General features: G+C 37.4%; 1 protein-coding gene across 2 annotated transcripts; it reads left to right on the top strand.

Moving 5' to 3' along the window:
* The first annotated feature begins 426 nt into the window (after nt 1-426).
* Nucleotides 427-22,346, top strand: fam219aa (family with sequence similarity 219 member Aa). 2 transcript variants are annotated; one of them, XM_034311487.2, is made up of 6 exons: nt 427-669; nt 12,024-12,123; nt 13,511-13,613; nt 15,265-15,345; nt 17,817-17,892; nt 18,739-22,346. In XM_034311487.2, exons 1-6 carry the CDS (start codon nt 610-612, stop codon nt 18,895-18,897), a joined length of 579 nt encoding a protein of 192 aa, XP_034167378.1. In that variant the 5' UTR covers nt 427-609; the 3' UTR covers nt 18,898-22,346. The 2 variants fall into 2 exon arrangements, with proteins under 2 accessions (XP_034167378.1, XP_026784533.2); XM_026928732.3 differs by having other exon boundaries at nt 431-669; nt 17,817-17,871.
* The last annotated feature ends 3 nt before the right edge of the window (nt 22,347-22,349 follow it).

A 22,349-nucleotide genomic window follows, 5' to 3' on the forward strand; every position in this document is an offset into this window, starting at 1 on the left:
TTTATTGATGTATTTATTTATTTATGTATGTATGTATTTTTTTTAATTTTTTTATTTGATACTAATGGATTGGATCTGAGAGAGCATTTATAAAAGTTGTGCATAAAGTGAATGAATACACAAATGAATAGAAAAAAAATACAATCTACCTCAGGCACAGAACTTTCTGGGCGTGTTTTATGTATTATTCATTAACACGTCAAGATGGGCGGGATTTGTGTTTCCGGAAGTGAAATGTTGACGTTACGCTATTCCCTTCCACCCGTTTTCTGACAAATCCCGGCTGCTGCGTTAGGATTGGTTAGGAGCATTCCGCCTACGGTGTGATGTTTGGGTAAACGCTGATTGGCTGATCCACAGTAACGGGTCCGCTGATAGGTTGCGAAAACGACCAATCCTAGCCGAGGAGGCGGGATTCCTCGGAATACGGATGGACAAGGAAAAAAGAACGCGTTGACGTTGAGTCACCCCTGAGCAGCGTAACCGTTAGATAGCTGACAACAAACTGAAATGACGCCGGATATATCTGAGTGATTAAATGCGCTTTTTCAGTTACGATATCAGCTCAAAACTTGGAGATATACTGTCTCAGAAGACCGTGTTGACAAAATGATGGAGGAAATCGACAGATTTCAGGTCCCACCAGTGAACTCGGAGATGCAGCCGCTGGTGAGTAGCATTACCGCTTGAGCTCCAGGAGCACCACTGGCTCTCTGAGTTCATCACAAAGACCAGGACACAAAGACAAATAGTCAAACAACAGAGTCTGTAGGTGAGCAAGAAAGCTCAGTGTTGTGGGAAAAAGCCTGGACTGGTCAATAGACTCAGAGTGGAAGGAGTGGTGCAGTGTGGAGCTTCTCTATACTGTTTCTGTATTGTTTACAGAGGATAAGAGCTAACGCCAGTTGTGTTTCCCCATATTACACTAATATTCCACATTTTAAACATGGCTTAAATATCCTTCCTAAATAACAACAGCCTAAATGGCTGAAAACATTTATACAACCTAAAAACAAAACCTACAGCATGTTTTCCTGTCCTCTGTTTACACTTTACCTTCAATATAAAATCGTTCAATCACCAATTTACTTCAAAAATCTTCTTATTTTATGATGAATGTGTGATATCTCATGCTTGAAACATCCTCCAACATGAGTCAGCCATTATAGGTTCTTAAAAAAAAAAAAAAAAGATAGATTTTAAAAAAGATAGGTAGATTTTAGTCTCACTCCAAACATTCACCCCTGTGAAATATTTGGAATATTCCTATAATAAGTCACGTGTTCAACAGGACGTTGTGACGTCAGACATTTTCTGAAGATCATGTGAAGAAGAAAATCATTATTTTTTTCTTCATTTTATTATTCATGACATGGTGATTTTGATTGATGAGGTCACTTTGAAAGTATAACTTTGTTACCTAAATTATAGATTGAAAGTAAACTACTAAGTTAAAAAAAATGATTAAAGGTGCAGTAGTTGATTTTTAATAAAAAATTTTTTTAGAATTTTTGAAATTACAAATTGTACAAATAATACCTAGAACAGCACACGTCCACAAAAGTATAACGTGGCTGAGAAATCCCATTTGGAGAACAGACTTTTTCATCATTTTATAGACAGTCTAAGGGCCACTGGAGATCCTGGAGGTAGAGCTTTGTGAACATAGGTGGGAATGGGGGGTGGTGGTGGGCTCAAGGGGTTAAATGTTAGAGAACTAAGCTTAAAAAAATGGACTAATCTTACCTAATGCACCTTTAAGTAAATTATTAGAATGTCCTGAATGTTCTAGTTGCTAGTTAACTGCAGTTACTAATTCTAGGCTAAAAAAAATCCTGGTGTTGATTAATTTTCTATAACAGCAGCTCTGACAGTAGTTTCAGCTGCAAGGCAACACACGCCCTAATACATTATCATTCTCTTTCTGATATGCTTTCGTTTCTGTGCTGCATTTGACTTACCTTGGAAGTGGGAAGTCGAAGCTCGGAATTACGTCATTTTTTCCCCCTCTTTGTAGCCCCATGCGTTTGAGCTATAAAGAGGAGAAAAAAGACAGTGATGTATATTTACCTCCTCAAAGCACTAAACTGTATAGCCAGTGTTATAGGTTTAATAAGTGAATATGTCTGTATGTTGCTTGATCTAAAGGAAATACGGTGTAACTCATTTAAAGGTAAAAAGTGCTACTTTGTTTACTTGTTGATGCTGTGAGCAGCCATGTTGATTTGACTTCACTTGCTGAACTCGGAGCTGAGGAGCTACAACCTTTAGTCACACGCAGCATTAATGTAACAGCTAATTCACAAAGAATTGTATGGCGGATACCCAGTGTAAATGGATAGAGTAAAAAAAAAAATGAAACATCAAATTTTCTGTGAGGAGACATTAATTGGAAGAAGTCTCCAGGAACAGACATGGAAAAGTCTTCAGGACGGACATCGGACAAAGAAAGGCTAGTGAGGGAACGACTGATTATAGGTGTTAGATTGTAAGTGATAACAGAAACATGTTTCACAACATTAAAAGTAACTATAAACGGATAAAAAGTACGACTTATCGTTTTTTAATGAGTAAGAAATTGTTGGTGTTGGGTAATTCCTGTGATATAAAAGGAATGAACCGTGTCAGGATGTGCTGTCATTGGAAAATAATCAACAAAAAAACCAAAAGTCCTTTGCTCAGTAAGATAAAACGCCCCAAATGGATAATAAGCTCGCAGTCACTCCAGCCCTGAGCTTTGTGTCGTGTAAGCTTTTCTTGGGCTGAGACACGTTAAGAAGGATTTTTCACTCGGTTAAAAGGCTTATCCTATGGTGAAGCGGGAAACAGAAATGCTTAATTACACATGAAAGTAATTACGTTTTCTATCTGCTGACTTACAGAGAGTAATTTATCAGACTACTCCAAAATTTTCAGCACACTCCTGACTACACTGAAACTGCCAGCGTGAGATAATCTGCTGAATTTGCAAATAGATTTCACTTTTGCTGAATGTGGATGAAGAGTATACGTCATGCCTATTGTTAGTCAGGCTGTCATTAGACTAATCTAACTGAAGCAAATATATTTCACAGCTTACAGTTGGGAAATGGGAAATGTTAGAGCGGTAACGATATGGCGTACCATGTCTTATCATTTGATATGTCTGAGTATCGAGTGTTACGTTTAACAGTCTGCATGCTAAAGTAGGTTATTTGTCATACAATACTGCTTATAGTACGTGAGATGTCATATACATATACAGCTCACGTACTATACGCAGTATTGTGTGTATATATATATATATATATATATATATGCATATATATACTGCTTTAAAACAGCATTTCCCGCATTTCCCGGCTGATCTCTTATTCATAAAGTTGAGAACTCAGGATTCAAAAACACATTTGAGCTCCAGAGAGCTGTGTGACTTTCACAGCTAGCTAAATAAGGCACTACGTGCTTCAGACACACCTGATGTGAGTCACACCAGGGTTGCCAGGGTTGCATTTTTTTTACACCATAGTGGGTTGTTTTGAAACAACAAACAAAAATGCATGCTGCCCACAATGAATGTGTTTCCAACTCAAAAAATTCCCTTTTCCCATTTTTTTTTGGAGTGGGACTAGTTATGCTGTTTTTTGAGTTGTATTTGGGGCGGACGTTTTGCTGAGACTTGGCAACCCTGCACATTAACTCTCTTGGCCAGAATATTTAATTCGTCATGTTTAAATTTTCTACTCCTAATGCACAGGTTTGGTTTCGTTATATGCTGCTAAGAGTGTGAACATATCATGCAAACACCGTGCCATTATTACATTTCTATTATTAGTAAATTATTCGAATGTCCTGAATGTTCTAGTTGCTAGTTTACCACAGTTACTAATTCTATGCTAAAAAAAAAAACCCTGGTGTTGATTAATTTTCTATAACAGCAGCTCTGATAGTAGTTTCAGCTGCAAGACAACACACGTTCTAATACATTATCATTCTCTTTCTAATATGCTTTTGTTTCTATGCTGCGTTTGACTTAACTTGGAAGTGGGACGTCGAAGCTCGGAATTACGTCATTTTCGACCCACATGCATTCGAGCTACAAAGAGGAGAAAAAAGACAAGTTCGTCTTTTATTAGCAACAAGCTAGCCTACTAACTGTGATGAGTGATGTATATTTACCTCCTCAAACAAGTGAACTGTATAGCCAGTGTTATAGATTTAACAAGTGAATATGTCTATATGTTGATTGATCTAAAGGAAATACGGTGTAACTCATTTAAAGGTAAGAGGTGCTGCTTTGTTTACTGTTGATGCTGTGAGCAGCCATGTTGATTTGACTTCACTTGCTGAACTCGGAGTTGGAGAATTCTAATGCACAGCTTTGGTTTCGTTATATGCTGCTAAGAGTGTGAACAGATCACGCAAACACCGTGATACTATTACATTTCTGTTATTGTACTTTTATAATGTCGAATGTTTTAAATCAAGTGAATATTGATTCAAACACTGCCGGGTTTGAATTTTGTGTAACGTTACAGCCTGGTGCAATGTCTATGTCCATAATGATTGGGAGAATTAAAGAAATATGACGTAAAGGTCTTTTTTTTTTTTTGCAAATAATATAAAAAGTTCGACTTTTTAGTGAGCTAGCATGATCAAGAAAGCCCTGAGCTGCCTTTTTCAAGGCTAAGCCCAGGTTTAATATATAAAGATATAAATCTATATATGCTTATAGAATTATGCATGTAGAACTATCTTTTATTACTATTATATACATTTTATACACATAGCAGCTAACGGATACCCAATATACCCTTCAGGTTTCCACTTTTTGTGAGTAATTTCTCATTTTTCTCTTTAGTACTTGACCTAAAAGCTGAGCAGTCTAAACACAGTTTGTTATGTCTGATATCAGATCAATCCACTTCACTCAATCTTCAGACTTCCACTTCCATAGCGATCGATCTTATAGTCTGTGCACTTGACATGAGTGTGTGTAGTGTGTTGGAGCTCAGCTTGACATTTGCTCATTGAAATGGAGCTGGGATGTGATGACACAGACTGGGGTGATATTGTGCCTCCCTTTCATCCTGTCCCGCTATTCAGAGAGCCAGCTGTTACCCTGCTCTACACTTTTCTCATGCTAATTCCAGATTTAAGGCTATTGTGCGTAGACCTCAAAATGGGTTGTGCCTCAGTGGCTGGAATTATTGTTATCTACCTTTAGACCATGCCGCTGTTGAATTCTCAAATCTGATTGGTCAGAAGGTGTTGATGCATTTTCTGTAACAGCATGGCGCTCATTCTAATAAGTTATCATTTCTATAGTAACAACTTATACTTGTATGGGACTTATATGATGTTTTTGGAAGGAGTCTCCAGTGTCAGTGCTTTCTAGCAGTCAGAGGTAAAGGTGTATCTTTTCTGAATGTTGCGTGTTGTGGTTTCTCGGTAACTTGACAAGCAAGCTGCATTTTTTTTTTTTTTTTATTTAGGCGAGGCTGGTGAGGAAACAACTATTGTAACTGCTATAACATAAGTAATAACACGAACTAACTTGTTCCTAGATGTTCCACAACATTAAATGTAACTATAAATGGATAAAGTAGAAGAAGAATAAACTTTGGAGTCAATTTTAGAGTGGTAACATTAACATCGCTTCGTATTGGGCCTTATCATACCACCATGTCATTGGTTTTTGACCGGGTTTCGTGTAGCTTTACTATGACTACACCCAAACAGCACATAGTAAGTATGTTAAACTAATACATCACGTTAACTTTATCTTGCTGTCCAGCTGGGTCAGCTGTGAACACATACAGAGACCAGACAAGGGTCAGAGAGGGGCTTGCTTACTTGGTAATGGGGTAACAAGGGTGTGTTTAGCTGTTTGGATTAGCTAACAATAGTTACTTTGGCTTGATTTGGCTAGCTTGAGAACTAAAAGCTAGCTTGTTGTGACAGTGTTGACGTTTCTCAACACTTGGAAGTAAGTGAAATTGCAGTGTAAGGAAGTGAAATGATTGCTATAAAAGTAATTGGAGTGTAATTTAGTTGTTTAGTTTAGTAACGCACATGAGGGAAATGTTATGTTCACATTATTTTGTTTAAAGACTGTGAATTTCTACTATATATTTAAGTTTGAGAAATTGATCGGTAAAATGCTAACTAAAACTATAAGTGTCAGTATTTTAATCCAATATTATAAATTATACCACAGCCCTGATGCTTGATTAATTTTCTATAATAGCAACTCTGACAGTAGTTCCGGCTTCGAATCGCAGGTCTCGTTCTAATACGTATTCACATACGAACAGCTAATTCACTAAAAAAAGAAGGGATTAAAAGGAAGAAAAGCATGTATTCATTGAAATGATGAAGCTCTCTGTATTGAGGTATTTATTAAACGTTTTTGGAAGGAGTCTCCAGTGTCAGTACAGAAGTCTTCAGGACAGAGGACTTGCATTTTGCAGTTTCTTTCTAATGTGACAAATTACGTTATTAAACTCAGGAGAGAGAAAACGAGAGGTTGTTTATAGCTCTTATAACGTTCAAGATAACAAGAACTGACTTGGTTAGTTTTGTGGATATTTCACAACAGTAAATGTAGGTAAAAATGAATAAAACTTATGATGTATAGTTCTTTAATTGAAAAAAAAAATGTAATCACTGTGGTATGAGAGGAATAATGGCATCACACCAACATATTACTGATTATTTTTCTATAACAGCACCCCATTATTACCTATCAGGCATATTAGCATTGTTAACATTATTATTAAATGTGTGACAGTTTTCATATCATTAGAATGTTATTCATGATCCAACAAATATAAAGCATTTTATTCAAAATAATTCAGGTCATTCTTTAACCGTATGGTTAATGAGTGTGTATATAATATATTGAAAATGTCAAAATGTGTTACAGTCCCTTAACTGAAGTTCATGATCAGTGTTTTGAGTGCCAGGTCTCATGATTTGGTGGAGTGCCAAGTCACCCCCTAGGGCTTTACTCACTCTGTGTGTGTGTGTGTGTGTGTGTGTGTATGTGTGTATGTGTGTATGTGTGTGTGTGTGTGTGTATGTGTGTATGTGTGTGGAATGAATTGCCAGCCAATTGAACCTGCAGCTGAGCATGAATAACTACTCATTCTTCTGATGTTGGATTTTGGATCTTTTTGTCATCCGTGTTGTCGAATGACAGCTGTGTGTGTCGGGACATGCACTTCTCTTCTTTAGAGGAACGTCGTGTAAAGGTGTCAGGATTTTCTAATTAAAGAAGATTATTGACATGAGAACGGCACTCGATGAGGCATGAGAACACTGAACAAATTTCTTTGAGTTTCACATTGTTCACATGTTTCCATCTTTCATCACTGTCAACTTTGGAAGTGTTGCATTTTTGTAGCTCGGAGAAAAAAGCAACTAGAAACAGAACTAGCATTTAAGAGATTTTTTGGTATCAGATTTGGTGTGTTGACTTTTTCCTTCATGTCAAGATTACACACAGCGTGATCTTTTTCGCAGCTGTCAGTCCAGCTGAATTATTTATCATTCCATGTGTTGCCTGTAGAAATCAGCACACACTGTCTCTACACTCATCTTTTTCTAAAAGAACATACCGTAGACACGTTTTTGTCCACTCAGACTGCACTTGGTGTATAATAATGACATTTGCAGGCTTTTCCCAGTGTCCCAGTGTTCCTTGCTTTATCACCCATAGACATGCGCTGGAGGAGTGTGAGAGTTGGCCTGGCTTCGTCCTGAGTCCATACAGAGTACCCAGTCATGACGGGTTCCGGTTGGACCACCCACCTCTGCCGTACATGCACATGTTCCTCAAAAACAGAGCTCGGTCCTGTCCTGGTTCTTCCCCAGAGGTTCAGAAGGAACAGTGTGTCTTTTTAACTATAAGCTACTAACCTGATTTTTAGGCTCTGAGTCAATAGTCTGCTGTATATTGGAAGCATTCGATTGCCTGGGAATATCTGCACTTCCAAAGATGATTTAATGTTCTTACAAAAATGAATTAACTGTTAAGCATTTGTTCATTGTTACTGCAATAAAGACAATATATCAGAATGCTGCAAATTGTAATAGTCCTGTTGAACAACCAAGTGTTTTATTGTGATGTGTGTATGCCATTACATACTAACATCATAAGCCACTTGTATAGTATAAGTCTTTTGATATACACAAAGGTGGATAAATTCTTTAGTTACACAAAGCTCCACTGAGTTTCCCAGTCCCACATTATGTGTTTCAAGAAGTCCAATTAATTAGGCTAAAAAGTGGCAACTAATGTAATTCAAAAGTTTGTTGAGCTAGGAGCGCAACAGAAATTCGTAACACACTCAGAAGAAAACATACTTGTAAACTTCCGAATACATGAACTTACAGTTGCCTATGATTGGCTAGTCTCTCTGTGATTGACAAGAGAGAGCGCATATGAGAGGATTTGAGCGTACGATCTCCTGACGATACCCAGCCAGCCGTGGTCGGAGTTCCAAGAGAGCAAAACTGGCCGTGCGCACTGGGTGGGAGGGATGGCGTACTCTCGCTCTCCTGTCAATCACAGCAACACTGGCCAATCATGGGGGTCTCTGAGTTCATGTACGTGGAAGAGGGTGTGATATGCTGTACTGTGACTCGGCATGAGCAGCAGTTCAAAAAATATGGCTGGCTGGATTCACTTGTCACAGAAGAAGCATGTATTAGCCTTCATTCTTCCCAGTTGGTAGCTGTGGTATGATTGGGGAGAGCTGGCTGGTGGGTGGGAATTGGCAGTTGACCAAATTAGGGAGAATATGGGGGAAGAATACGGTCAATAATACAGACTCTGGAAAATACGCAAGTACTCTGATCCCTGGGAGTTGATTTAAAGTCAGAAGTAATGAGGACCGTAGTAGTTCACTAGCTAAGGTCCTGTGCCAGTAACCAGAAAGTTTAAATTCCTTGGGTTGGTTGCACCAACAGCTATTAACTATGGTGGTTTTAACTGCTAAATAATGTGTAGCTAAGACCATTTTCAGAAACGACTAAAAACATTGTTTTCTCTCTTCACAGTCTTTTTGAGTTCTCTGTTTTTTCATTACTTGACTAATACATCACTATGCCTCACCACATCCAGCTGTGAGAAACAGGCAGGAAAACTGTTAGGGTGAGTGAACAAAATGTTGCCTACCTGCCAACATGGTTGGTAAATTGATGGAGACATTTTTACCTCAATTACCTTCATTACCTCCACACATTTGGCGTGTAAGTGGGTGTTCAGTTTTAAATTTTGTGCTGTTGATATGTTCTTTTTTCCACAACATTGAGCATTTAATCAGTTTTTCTGTTTGAGAGTAGGGTTGTTCGAGTGTCACAGTTTCACAGTTAGTCATGGTGTATGATCGGATGATTACCTCACCCACAGCTTTTTTAAAAATACCAGTTAAAAATGCATTTCCTGCATGTGAAACGTGTTCTTCTTCTTTTTTTTTTTTTTTTTAAAAAACCCATTCAAGTTACATACACCAGTGGTTCTCTCCAGGGGTACTCATTTATATCAGGCTGTGGCTAGCCAAAAGAATTTCACAACCCCTTCCCTTTGGACTTTTCCTACAGCAGCCTTCATTTCTCAGCAAGAAAACTGTGATATTTGTAGACTAGCTTATGATTCTGTGAAAATATCAAACCATAACACCCCTATTTGAAAGTGATGAACAATGAAGAGTATTAAAGTGTCTCTCTGGTCATGTGGTCTCTCTTTACCTCAGCTCTATTTGTATGAGCCTCTTCATTGTGCTTTACATCACTGGCTCGGGGTTTTCAAGACAAGGTCACACATTGAATTTGTAATAATGCCCAGCTTTGTTTCAGTTCTGTGTTCCACTTAGGAACCTTAGTCAGAAAGTAAACATGGTCTGACAGCTACTACGGATAGTGTGGCTATATGCTGTGAGCACCCTGCTCTCCTCTGATTGGTCTGTGACATTTACCCACGGTGCCTCGTGGCCTCCTGTAATAAGGTCAGGCTTGTGCTCATAATAAGAGCTCTGTTGGCAGAGAATATTAGTCTCTCTCTCTCTCTCTCTCTCTCTCTCTCTCTCTCCCCCTCTAACAAACATCTTCTGTTCGCTTCCCAGTTTCCACCAAGCCTAAACCCCAAACCTTACAAAGTGAACAAAAAGCTGGCATGGTCTTATGGAGGAAATACTAGGTGGTAGCTATGGCATCAGGAAACCTCCCATCTCTCTTTGTTTTTTTTTTTTTTTTTTTTGTTTTTTTTTAATTTTTTTTTTAGAAAAGCAGGTCTAGAAAAGGAAAGGGAAGGATGTACTGTATTTAGCAGCAAGTATTTATGTCTTAACCTTTTCATAGCATTCTCCTATGAAGCTTCCCAATACGTAAGTTTAAGGAACATCTTGTTTAAAAGCTTAAAAACAAGTACTGTTCATTTAAGATAGACGGTTTATGTAGCTGTTCATATATTTTACACAGTTTGAAGATTTTTAATTATGCCAAAACTCCCATCACAGGTTTCAAACCAACCCGAAATGCCAGTGTAGTGTGTTTTGATCAATAAAAGAAACCACATTGAATTTTATTATTATTGTTTCTATATATGAGATCACCTGATATTGCTGGCTGCAAGTTTCTAAATCCTGAATGTTACAAGCTGATTGGCTTTGACTGGTGCAGTGTAGGAATAGAGGTAGGAGGAAAAGATTATAAAACCTATAAAAGAATGTGGCAAAGTCATCAGCATTTACTTGTACTCAGAAAAATGTTCCAATACCAACATCTGATACAATGTAAAACTATATGACGTAAGCATAGTATATGCTGTCATGCTAAAGACTCAAAATGACAGCGATCTGGACGTATTTCAGGATTAATTGTCAATCAGAGCAAAGACTGCCAACCGTAGTCTGTTAAAATATCAAGAAAATGAGCTACAACATCTTTCTAGGATAGCAGAAACCTGATAAAACATCTTAAACTTAAAACTCATTGCTAGAAGCACAACTTTGCTGCAACGAACACTGGCTAGGCGAGATAAAATGTCTCCAGACAACACTAGGAGAGTGAAGATAACAGCTCTTAACCCGTATGTTGTTCTTGTCGATCGGCCACTAACGCTCATTCCAACGCAAGAAAAACAAAAAACTTACAGCTGTGCAGAAGTGCCCTTCTGAAGTGAAACAAAATCCGTGCTTTTCCCCTGCAGCTCCACTCAATCCAAGGTAACTAATGTAGCTAGCTAATGCACTTCTGCTAGCTACTATCATAAAGAATGAGCCTAGTAGGCCACTACGCAAACTGCGGGAATATAAACAGAGCAAAATCATCATCCCTGAGTGATTACTACTAAGTAGGTTGCTCATTTCGGTTATCAGTATCATATCAGCGAGTACCAATAGCACATACTCGTTCTGGAAAAAAAAAAGGTATCAATGTATTCATAGTTGAGAAGTGAAGAGAGTGGTATGAGAGGAGATCTTTGGTCTGACAGCCAAGAAGGATGAGAAGGTGTTTGTGAGAATCGAATGAAAAATATAAGAAACTAAATGCCAGTTCAAAGGCTAGTCAAAATATACAGTAGTTCATACAGTATAAAATAACTAGGGCTTGTGTAAATTTGCTAATCCTTCATCATACTGAAGATCTCCAAAGAACCATCGGGAAGAACCAAATATGTTCTTAATCAATGGGCTGTATAGAAATGTTCTGTCTTCTATATTTCTCTTAGGCCTTAATCATTGAGTGGCTAAAGTGGGACAGGCTCTGAGAGAAAGATTAAAATGGGTCGAGAAGACTGCTGAGTCATGCTGTGCAAGTGGACTAACACCAGCTTAATCAACACTCTCAGCCCGTCTAGACGCTCTACGGAGGCTCTGTGCTGTTCATGCGCAGCCCGCCGATATGCATAATGATACAGATGTAACTAGGCGTACTGTTTAGAATAACGTGCCTAGTCACATCTGCATCATTTAGAAAAAGCATTCGTCTATTTCCTTTTCGTTTAATGTTGTTTTTGTGTGTTTCTGTGTGTCAAGGATCCAGCAGCGACATCCACATTAGAGGCTGACTCAGAAACAAGAGAGGTCGAATCCGTGCCCATCAACTACAAGCCTTCTCCACTGCAAGTGAAGATCGGTGAGCTGTTCTTGTATTACGTCACTGACATGTAAAGTAGCGCAGAGCGCTCTGGACGCGATATAGTAGAGGTCAGCTATTAGTCAAATTACTACAAAGTTATTACATATTTGCCGATGGCACACACTGTGTGTGTGAAGCAAGAACACTAATTAGGAGCTTCTATGGCCTCAGACTGTATTGCATATATACCATGACGTACAATCAGTATCTGCGGTTGAGCATGGCATCCAGTGTTTTCTATTTTGGGTGACATTTCATGGTTTATGGATTGTGCAAAGGGTCAGTGGACACGTCTGTCCAAAGCCCAGTCGACCGATGGTCACTTATGGTGTAGATCCACCCACTTGTGAAACAAAATAATCACATAGATCATCAAAATAGATACAAGCATAAATAATTGTCGATAATCTTATCATCAGTTCTAGCTGTTATTACCAGTCCAGTGTATTAGTGCCTTTTTAATTAAATGTCCTATTATCTTCTCTTTTTTTTGGCTATGACTAAGGAAGTTACCAAACTGAAAAATATAATACAGTAAAGTGTTTCTCTATTTATGTAAGCATAATATCTGCTGGTTTTAATGTTAAGATTCATTAAACATAATAGCACAATTACAGAAAGAAAAAATATCTAATTACTAGTTTTTCTCTTATTGCTAAATAGTTAACCAGCCACTTTAATAGAAAAACATGTACACTTGCTCTTTCATTCAAGAAATTATAGTTTCGTGCAGTTTCAGTGCCCTCTGTAGCCCCAGATTCCTGTTCTTGGATGACAGGAGTGGAACCAGAGGTGGTTTTTTTTTGCAAGGTTTGATGTGTTTTGTGTTCTGAGATGCTTTTCTGCTCACCACGGTTGTAAAGTGGTTATTCAAGGTACTATAGACTTCGTCAGCTCAAACCAATCTGACCATTTCCCTTTGACATCCGCTGAACTGCCACTCACTGAATGTTTTTTTTTTTTTTTTTTTTTTTCTTTCACAATATTCTGTGTAAAATCAAGTTTCTGAAATACTTAAAGCAGCCTATCTGGCCCCAGCAAACAAGTCACTGAGATCACTTTTTTCCCCATTCTGATCTTTGACGTGAGCATGAACCGAAGCGCTTGGCCAGTAGCTGCATGCTTTTTGTTCATTATGCTGCTGCCACATGATTGGCTGATTGGATAATTGCCTCAATGAGCATGGACTATTATAGCTATTACGGCTATTAAAGTGGCGAGTGTGTGCATATTCTTATAGTTGGTCATAAATCTTTACAATGCATATTGTATTTTTTATACTAGTTCATCGTAATGACTGTTGAAAATATGCCTTGCGGTAACGGGTTACTTGCTTATCACTATTTCAAGTCTAGACTCTCAAGTATTTTCTCTCTGATTACAGAGAAGCAGAGAGAGTTGGCCAGGAAGGGCTCGGCGAAGAACGGAACGGTGGGCAGCCCGGTCAATCAGCAGCCCAAGAAAAACAACGTTATGGCCAGAACACGGTAAGGCAACACGGCTGTTGGAGAAAATAACACGGAGCCATGGTCCTGCTGGACATCCTAACTATAGAGCTGAAACAACATACAGCTCTGCTGAAGTGTGAGCACAGAAAGTGTGAACGCTAATGAAAGGCAGAGAGAAGACAAGTCCTCGTCGCACTCCTACTGGGATTAGAAGAAACGAGAACACACTGGTGTCGACCGACAGATGAGTCTCCTCAGAGAGTGGATGGACTGCAGATTAGGCCAAGCCTTTGTTCTACGGAGGGAAAAAGGACTACGGCTTGTTCCTGCAGGACTTCTCTTTCTCTTATCGATCAACTAATGATGTTTCCCTTTGTTTACTTTTTTTACTATCGAATACATCGTATCTGGGTTATTAATATGTATAAAGATTGAAGTATGAGGTGAAGTAACACACATGCCACAGATACTTTGATAGCTCGCCAGTTTGTCTTTAGAGATCTGCTATTTCACTACTTAATATTATAGATGAGAGAAATGTAGTTTGTTCCTGTAAAACTGGAGATACAGTGCTAATTTGCAAGCCCCGGTGGACCTCCTGTCACAATTAAAAAAAAAAAAAGAAAACCAGCTCTGCTGCTTGGTTTATTCTGTCATTTTGTATGTAGATTTTTCATCCACTATCTTTCTTTTTGTTAGTTTGAGTATAGAGTAAAGAGTATCTTCTCATATTATAATGTACAAAACACAAAATAGCTGTATAACCATCAGGGTGATACCGAAAATGGCCAAAAATGACACTTGGTTTTAGGCTGAAAGAGTTAAAATGCAGAGAAAGTCCAGGTTTCAGATTCAGGTTTATACAAGAACAAGTATATTGTAATTTTAGCATTTTAGCTACCACTTATTAATGTATGTGTTTCAAACATAACAAGCTAAATAAACTAAAAATCAATGTGAGGCTGAATAGGGATTATAATATGACAATATAATATTGATATTGTGATAAATATGATGATCATGATATGCTTTGTCATAGATATCACAGATATTGTAAGAGCTTTTTATTATTAATTTTTATTTAATTACAAACTGAGTTTAAGCAGTTGATGTGATGTTAAATTTTTGTACTTAATCTTTAAAATTCTTGTAAGAAATCTTTTTTTCAGTGGTAAAATTTATTTATTACTTTTTAATAGATAAAAATGTTATTTTTAAATAGAAAAAAAGTACATTTATTTATTTTTAATATTTAAAAATATGAATAAAAATAAACAAATAATATTTAATACTGAAAAGAGATTTTTTTGTTGATTATAAATATGTTTATTAATAATAAAATAAACACATTTCTCTTTTTTAATGTAGTTTGTGAGCGAACCTGTTTATATCGATACATATTGTATATCGTAGAAATGCCTTTGAATCTTGATAAGATATTTTTTTTCATATTGCCCACTCCTAGGTCTGAAAGGGTTCATATAATGCATTTAACTTTTCTCCAGGATGTCGATTGTTCCTAAAAGGCTATTCATTATATTAGACATTTAATTTGTTTGTTTGTAGCTGTTTAATGCTTTCAATTAAAAACAGCTAGCTAAAGATAATGAAATAAATGAAATAGTGATGCCTTTTTTTTTTTACTTTGATTTAACAAAGCTGTTTTCTTTACCTCTTGTTTCTGCTGTAGGTTGGTTGTTCCTAATAAAGGTTACTCATCTTTAGACCAGAGTCCTGACGAGAAGCCCCTGGTAGCACTGGATACAGACAGGTATCGTCATTTTAAGCATTTCAGGGTCATTTTCACTAAAAGTATAATAAAAAAAGCAGTGCTTAGCTATAGGAGCTGAGCTTAGCTGTAATCTCTTCAGCTGAAAGTTCATTCTATGCAAGACACTTTCTTCAGAATTAAAAAAAAATGACAAACTGTAGCAGATTACACACCCGTGTGAGAAATTTCCATCCATAAAAGCAGAGTAATTAACCCAGATGACCCATCTATGGTCTCGCTGCACTTGGGAATCTATATAATTGGTTTTGCCCAAAGTCTTTTCTGAACTGCTTTCAGCTTCTGAGAGGTTCTGCTAATTATGATCATATTAAAAAAAAAAAAAGAAAAGTTTGGTCAACTTTGTCATTTCTCTAATGTTTTTCAAATTTGTTGTAGAGCTGTGCTGCCTTCATCTCAGTCTCATCTCAGTCCTTATTAATCGATAGAAAGCTTATCAGTAGGAAGTGCTGTGCTCTCAGAGGAAGTCCAAACGGCTTTAAATAGCATTATGTACTGAATGATTGATACTCCTGTCTGAAAACATGATAACACAATAAGTCTGTATGATTTGTGAGAGTTATTATTTTGCCTGCAGTCAGCACGTAACATATATTTGGACCTCACTGATAAATTCTGGTATACCAGTGCGCTGCTGAAATCTGATCGGTTTGACTAGAAGGTTAGTCAAAGCTTCTGACCAATCAGAATTGAGACTTGAGTGAATGGTGTGTGAGTGTGTGTGCGATTGTGTCCTGCGATGGGTTGGCACCCCGTCCAGGATGTCCCCCGCCTTGTGCCCCGAGTCCACTGGGATAGGCTCCAAGCTCCTCGCAACCCTATGTAGGATAAGCAGTACAAAAAATGGATGGATGGATGGATTAAAAATCCTGTGTAATTGTAGATATGGTGATATTTTTTTGATATGTGATGTTTATGTAACAAAACTAAAAATTTACATAAAAATTGTTAGCCTTGGCAAATTGTGGTATAACAGGAATAATACACTTATTGGAAATTAATCACCTTTGTGTTGGTAACTGTAAAGTTGTTGATTATTTTCCTGTAATAGCACACCATGTCAGGCTCTCCGCTGCCTAAAATGGTCTCCCTGTGACATCATATCTATGATGTCAGGCCATTGGGTCATGCATTAGATCACTCATCTCCGCTCTCTCTCTCTCTCTCTCTCTCTCTCAATGCTCCGTCTCTTATTGTCACTGTGTACTTCAATGTAGTTCAATCTTATCTTTCTTTCTCTTGTTCTCTTTTCACCCCTGTCTTTTAATGTTGTTCAATAAATCCAGGCTGTAATTAGCAGAAGCATCGACAGACGGAGCAGGGCTGTCTCTGCTGGATGCCACTGTAAATCAATCCCACCAAAATGCCACATTATTGCATTTTCATTACTCCTAACAGTGTAAAAGTGCTCTTACTTGTTTACAGGAGATATCAAAAGTCTAGACGTACCTGATAAAATTGCAGGTTTTTGTAAAGTTAAAAAAAAAAAAAAAGAAACCAAGATAAATCATATCACCACCTTTATTATGATACAGCGACCAACAAAATTCAAGTGAAAAACAAATAGAAATGCTGTAGGAAAAAAAAAGGAAAAAACTTACAATTACCTGGTTGCACAAATATACACACCCCTTAACTAATACTTTGTTAAAGCACATTTTACTTGTAATACAGCACTCAGACCTTTTGGTTAAGTGTCTACCAACTTAGCACATCTTCATTTGGCAATTGTATTCCAGTCTTCCTTACAAAAGTGCACAAGATGTATCAGATTGCGAGGGGATCTCCTGTGCACAGCCCTCTTCAAGTCATTCCCCAGGTTTTTCGATAGGATTTAGATCTGAGCTCTGACTGGGCTATTCCAAAACGTTGATCTTCTTCTTCTGAAGACATTTCTTCATCGACTGGGATTGTGCTTTGGGTCATTGTTGTGCTGGAAAGGGAAATTTTTCTGCATCTTGCAGGTTTTGTGCCAAAATAGATAAGTATTTGGAACTATCCATGATTCCAGTACCAGTCCCAGCTGAAAAGAAGCAGCCTCATAGCACGATGCTGCCACCACCATGCTTCACCATGGGTATAGTGATCTTTGGATGGACTTTTTATATCCACTGTATTCAAAAGCGGTTATTACGTGTTTATTGTTTTAGTCAGTAGTTCTCATTTCCAGTCCTGAGGGCTCTCAGTTTAGCAGTCTTTGGATGTCCTTGCTTGACCATAAAATAACAATTAAGCCACCTCGAGTGTGTTGTCATATGAAAATAATCAACTTTATGGTGGTAACAGTAACTTTGCTTTGCGTCGGGCCACATCACATCACTCCGTTATTGGTCATTTTTCCTATAATAGCACACTCCTTTGTGTTTTATACCTTACATATGGTGCTACAACTATTCAGTGCAGTGTCTTGTATATCCTGGTCTCTAATTGTTATTTATTTCCTTATTTTTCAGCGATGATGATTTCGACATGTCTAGATACTCATCGTCAGGATACTCCTCCGCCGAGGTGAGATCTGTGAGGGACCAGGTACCTGTGCACCACACCAAAGTCTTTTAATCATCACAGTTGATCCACACCACTTTGACCTCTACTTGTCTGCCCATCATCACCCCTTTATGTACTACACTGGAATTTCAGAAGTCCTTTTAAATATGCATTCCCATTATTCCCATTATTCCCATTATATCTTTTTCATTGTACCACAGCACTACTGAATTTTTGATTCTGATTGGTCAGAAGGGATTGATTAATTTTCTATAACAGCAGCTCTGACAGTAATTCCAGCTGCAAGGCAAATCACAGGTTTATATTACTTAGTAATTAATTCAATGAATGTACTTGTTCAAACAACTTATGCTCCACATAAATAGATTAGAAAAAGTAATTGCTGTTATGAAGTTTTTCCTTTGAGGAGACATCTATTTATCATTTTTGGAAGGAGTCTCCAGTGTCAGTCAAAGGTAAAGTTGTTTCCAGAGGTAAAAAGGTAAAGTTTACATGGGAAAGTCTTTAAGAAGGAGGACTGTATGGTTTCTTGGTAACTTGACAAGCCAAACTTTCTTTTTTTTTGTCTTATTAACTTCAAGAAAAAAATATCAGGAACAGGAACTAACTTGTCTCGTGGATGTTTCACAACATTAACTATAAACAGATAAAAAGTATGCATCTCTCTTTAGTAAATAAAAAGGATTATACTTGGGGACATCATACCACCCCATTATTCATTATGTTCCTATAACAGCACATCCTGTGGAGTTTATTCCTTTACTTTTGTGATCTATGAAATAAAACAGATTGACGTAATGTGTTTTTTTTTTTAAAAATCATCAATCTGTTGGCTAACACCAGCTCTCCTGCTTGCGTCCTCTTCAGCAAATCAACCAAGACCTGAACATCCAGCTGCTGAAAGACGGCTACCGTCTGGATGAAATCCCGGATGATGAAGATCTCGATCTGATTCCTCCTAAATCAGTCAACCCTACGTGCATGTGCTGCCAGGCGACCTCCTCTTCAGCCTGTCAGATCCAGTAGCCCTGTATTCATTACCCCCTCTTTCCCAGACCCCCTGTACTGTGAGTTTAACTCACCGCTCGACTTTAACCCTCGAGTAACTACTAAAATAAATAAAATGGCTATCCTACAACTAATATAGGGAAAAAAATATCAGAAGGAGATGCAGAAGTAATGATAAGTCATTGGTTCCTCCTATGGTAGGACATAGTGTTGGTATCACCACCAGAGGGAGTTAGATATAGTTAGATAAGTGTATTGTATGTATAGGATGCATTGACATGAAAATGAATGCATATTTTAAAAGGGAGAAAGGAGTAACACGTTTATTTGTAAAACATTACACACAGTTATTCTGTAAAATCTAAAAAAAAGCTTCTGTTACAGCTTCTCGTTTCTGTTTTTTTTATGTCTTGATGCACAATGATGTTTAGATATTGGTATGTGAGGAAGAAAATTAGTTGTTGTTGTTGTTGTTTCCCCAAAATGCTGTCCTCTGTCTTAGGTAAATTTATTTCTGATCCATTAATTTGTGTACCAAATTGCACTCACTGGCTACTTTAATAGGAACACCTGTACCCCTGTTAATTCCAGCAATTATCCATTCAGCCAATCATGCGGCAGCAGCGCGATGCATAGAATGCATATAAGTGCAGATACAGATCAAGCGCTTTAGTTAATATTCACATCAAACATCAGAATGGTGATATTGTGATATTGTGAAATGTGATCTCGGTGACATTGACCTTGGCATTGTTTGTTGGTGCCAGATGGGCTGGTGTGAGTATTTCAGAAACTGCTGATCTCCTGAGATTTTCACACACTAGAATTTGCACAGAATGTCTCTACAGTTTACACAGAATGGTCTGAAAAACTAAAAACATCCAGTTCTATGCGCAGAAACACCTTACTGATGAGAGAGGTCAGAGGAGAATGGCTAGACTTGTTCGAACTGACAGGAAGTCTACCGTAACTCACCACTCTTTACAACCGTGGTGAACAGAAAAGCATCTCATAATGCACAATTGAACATCGCTTGGTCTTTTTGTCTAGTTTCATTTTCAAGATCTGCCACTCTGACCTCTCTCATCTCTCATCTCTGCACCAAGAAATACCACTCACTGGATGTTTTTTGTTTTTCACACCATTCTGTGTAAGCTCTAGAGACTGTTGTGTGTGAAAATCCCAGCCCATCAAAGCCCATCAAGCAGAACCAAGTCACTGAGATCACCTTTTTTCCCCATTCTCACATGTATCACATTTTTCCCCCACCTCTTGACATGTATCTGCATGATTTTATTCATTGCTCTGTTGCCACATGATGGGCTGATTGGATGATTGCATGAATAAACAATTGTACAGGTGTTCCTATTAAAGTGGCGATAGGTGTGGTACATTAAAACGATATCAAGGTTTTCATCTACCAAAATAAGGACAGTTGAATTCTGCCAGTGATTGCATGGTAGAGCTTGAAGAGTAATTTAATTTAAATTGCAACAGCACACAAATGATGATGGGAAATGAAATGTACTAATTAAGTAATTAAGATCATCATTCATTCACTGTTCAGACTTGACAGATGCTTTGGATAGAAATATGTGCCGTTATTTTTAATTTTTTTAAATTATTTTTTAGATGCTGCTTGTCTTGTTACTTACACAAACATCTGTTTACCGCTGCATGACGGAGATGATGTGAAATTAAGGGAATGAGAAATGGATTTTCAAGACTGACTTCTTCTGATTTATATGTGCCGTACTAACAGAATTAGTTAGCATTTCTTACTACAAAATGTAACTGTGTAGGACGTTATAAATAACACTGTGTCCGGGTTTATTGCACAAATACATATCATGTTACTCAAACTAAACGACAAAACTTTCAGATTTTTACTTTTTTGTGTGCCAAAAGCACATTATCACAAGTTTATAACGAGAAGTTACATTGTTACAGCTAGATCCGGTATTCGGAGGTGCCAATATTTACGGTTTAGCCATAGCATTTATGATTTCTGACTCCTCACTACAGTGATACCTGAGACTAAACGTTTCTGAAGACTACACGTCTCTCCTTTTTTGGCTAAAGTTGCGCACAGACCAAACACTAATATAAAGCCAATTCACTGAAGGGGAAAGGACCAGGGATGTAAAAAAAAAAAAAATTATTATTATTTTTTTTTTTTTTCTTTGCTCTGACTTTATGTGAGTGAACACTGACCTGTGAATTCACAAGCCTCAAGTTCATGAGCCAACAGAAAACAAATGGGCGGGACTTTTCCTTTTTGCTAGAATTATCTTGTTAGCAATGTTGGCACCTCTGCAGTATGAATTTATGACTACTTCCCATATGACAGGTTTTCATCTGACCAGCTTCCTTTTTTCCTTTTTTAACATTTGTCAAAATATGTTCTCACTTTTAGCCAATATGTTGCTTTTAGCCAAAGACTAGTGAATTATTTCTCGTTTGGACTGTGATCTGGACCACGACAGTGTGACCGAAAAACACTTTTTGCGACACGAAAAAGATTTAGCGCCACTATATAATACAATATAAGCAGAAATTGATACTTCTTTAAGATTCAAAATGCAGTACTGTTGATGTACACAGTATTATTATTATTTAAAAAAAAAGTAATATTAACTATATAGTACTACATAGTAATATGTAATGGCGCCCAAATGATGCTGTTATACACAACCCAGGCACAAACACTCCAGTTTTTCTAAATATGATATACTGCTTTAGAGTAATATATGAAGGGAAGTAACTGACTTTTATACATACTGTTTAACTTGTGTAGACTTGGCATGCTAATTAAAGGACTAGAATGGTTCTTCAGCAAAGATCAGAACGATGAGTTGCTAATAGGACTAGTGAGTAGTGAATAGGATGAACATAAACTCATCGAAGTGCCCGTTTATGATGTGTTTACACTCAAATCTACTTTCAGTATCTGCTTAGGTACTGTGTTATCTATCAAATCCTAAGTAAGTCCTAATTTTAAAGCTAGAAATGGTCAACTCCATATTTTTGAATTGCATATTTATTATTAGCAGTAGTTAGGACACTGTAATTTGCTGTTTTTCTTTTTTAAAATCGACACACATCTACACCTGAGTATGTGTAACCTGTATTTTGGAATTGCTTTGGCTGTAAATCAAGCCTCAAGCGCTCCTCTTTGTTTTTCATCCGTGATCCATCGTCATGTTCCTCTCCTGGTCTGCTGAATTAGAGTATGCCTTATGTCAGTGTCTGTAGAACATATTATTTATTGCTTGTGGTTTGTTTTAATTTATTGAAACAAATGAGAAAGTATGCATTTTTAACAAAGACATATTGTTTTGGGTTTTTTTTTTTTATTATTATTATTATCCTGATCAATATCATGACTGTACAAATGTGAACAGTTTCCATACCAGTATTTAACAATGTTGTAGTGTAGCATATCAATAAATACATCTGGCACATAACAG

The sequence above is a fragment of the Pangasianodon hypophthalmus genome, chromosome 15, assembly GCF_027358585.1.
Source record: "Pangasianodon hypophthalmus isolate fPanHyp1 chromosome 15, fPanHyp1.pri, whole genome shotgun sequence".
Classification (NCBI taxonomy): domain Eukaryota; kingdom Metazoa; phylum Chordata; class Actinopteri; order Siluriformes; family Pangasiidae; genus Pangasianodon; species Pangasianodon hypophthalmus.

Coding starts and splice junctions, on each gene's coding strand:
- fam219aa (XM_034311487.2), top strand. CDS start 610: ATGATGGAGGAAATCGACAGATTTCAGGTCCCACCAGTGAACTCGGAG. Junction 12,124..13,510: donor TCCACTGCAAGTGAAGATCG/GTGAGCTGTTCT, acceptor CTCTGATTACAG/AGAAGCAGAGAGAGTTGGCC. Junction 13,614..15,264: donor AACGTTATGGCCAGAACACG/GTAAGGCAACAC, acceptor TTTCTGCTGTAG/GTTGGTTGTTCCTAATAAAG.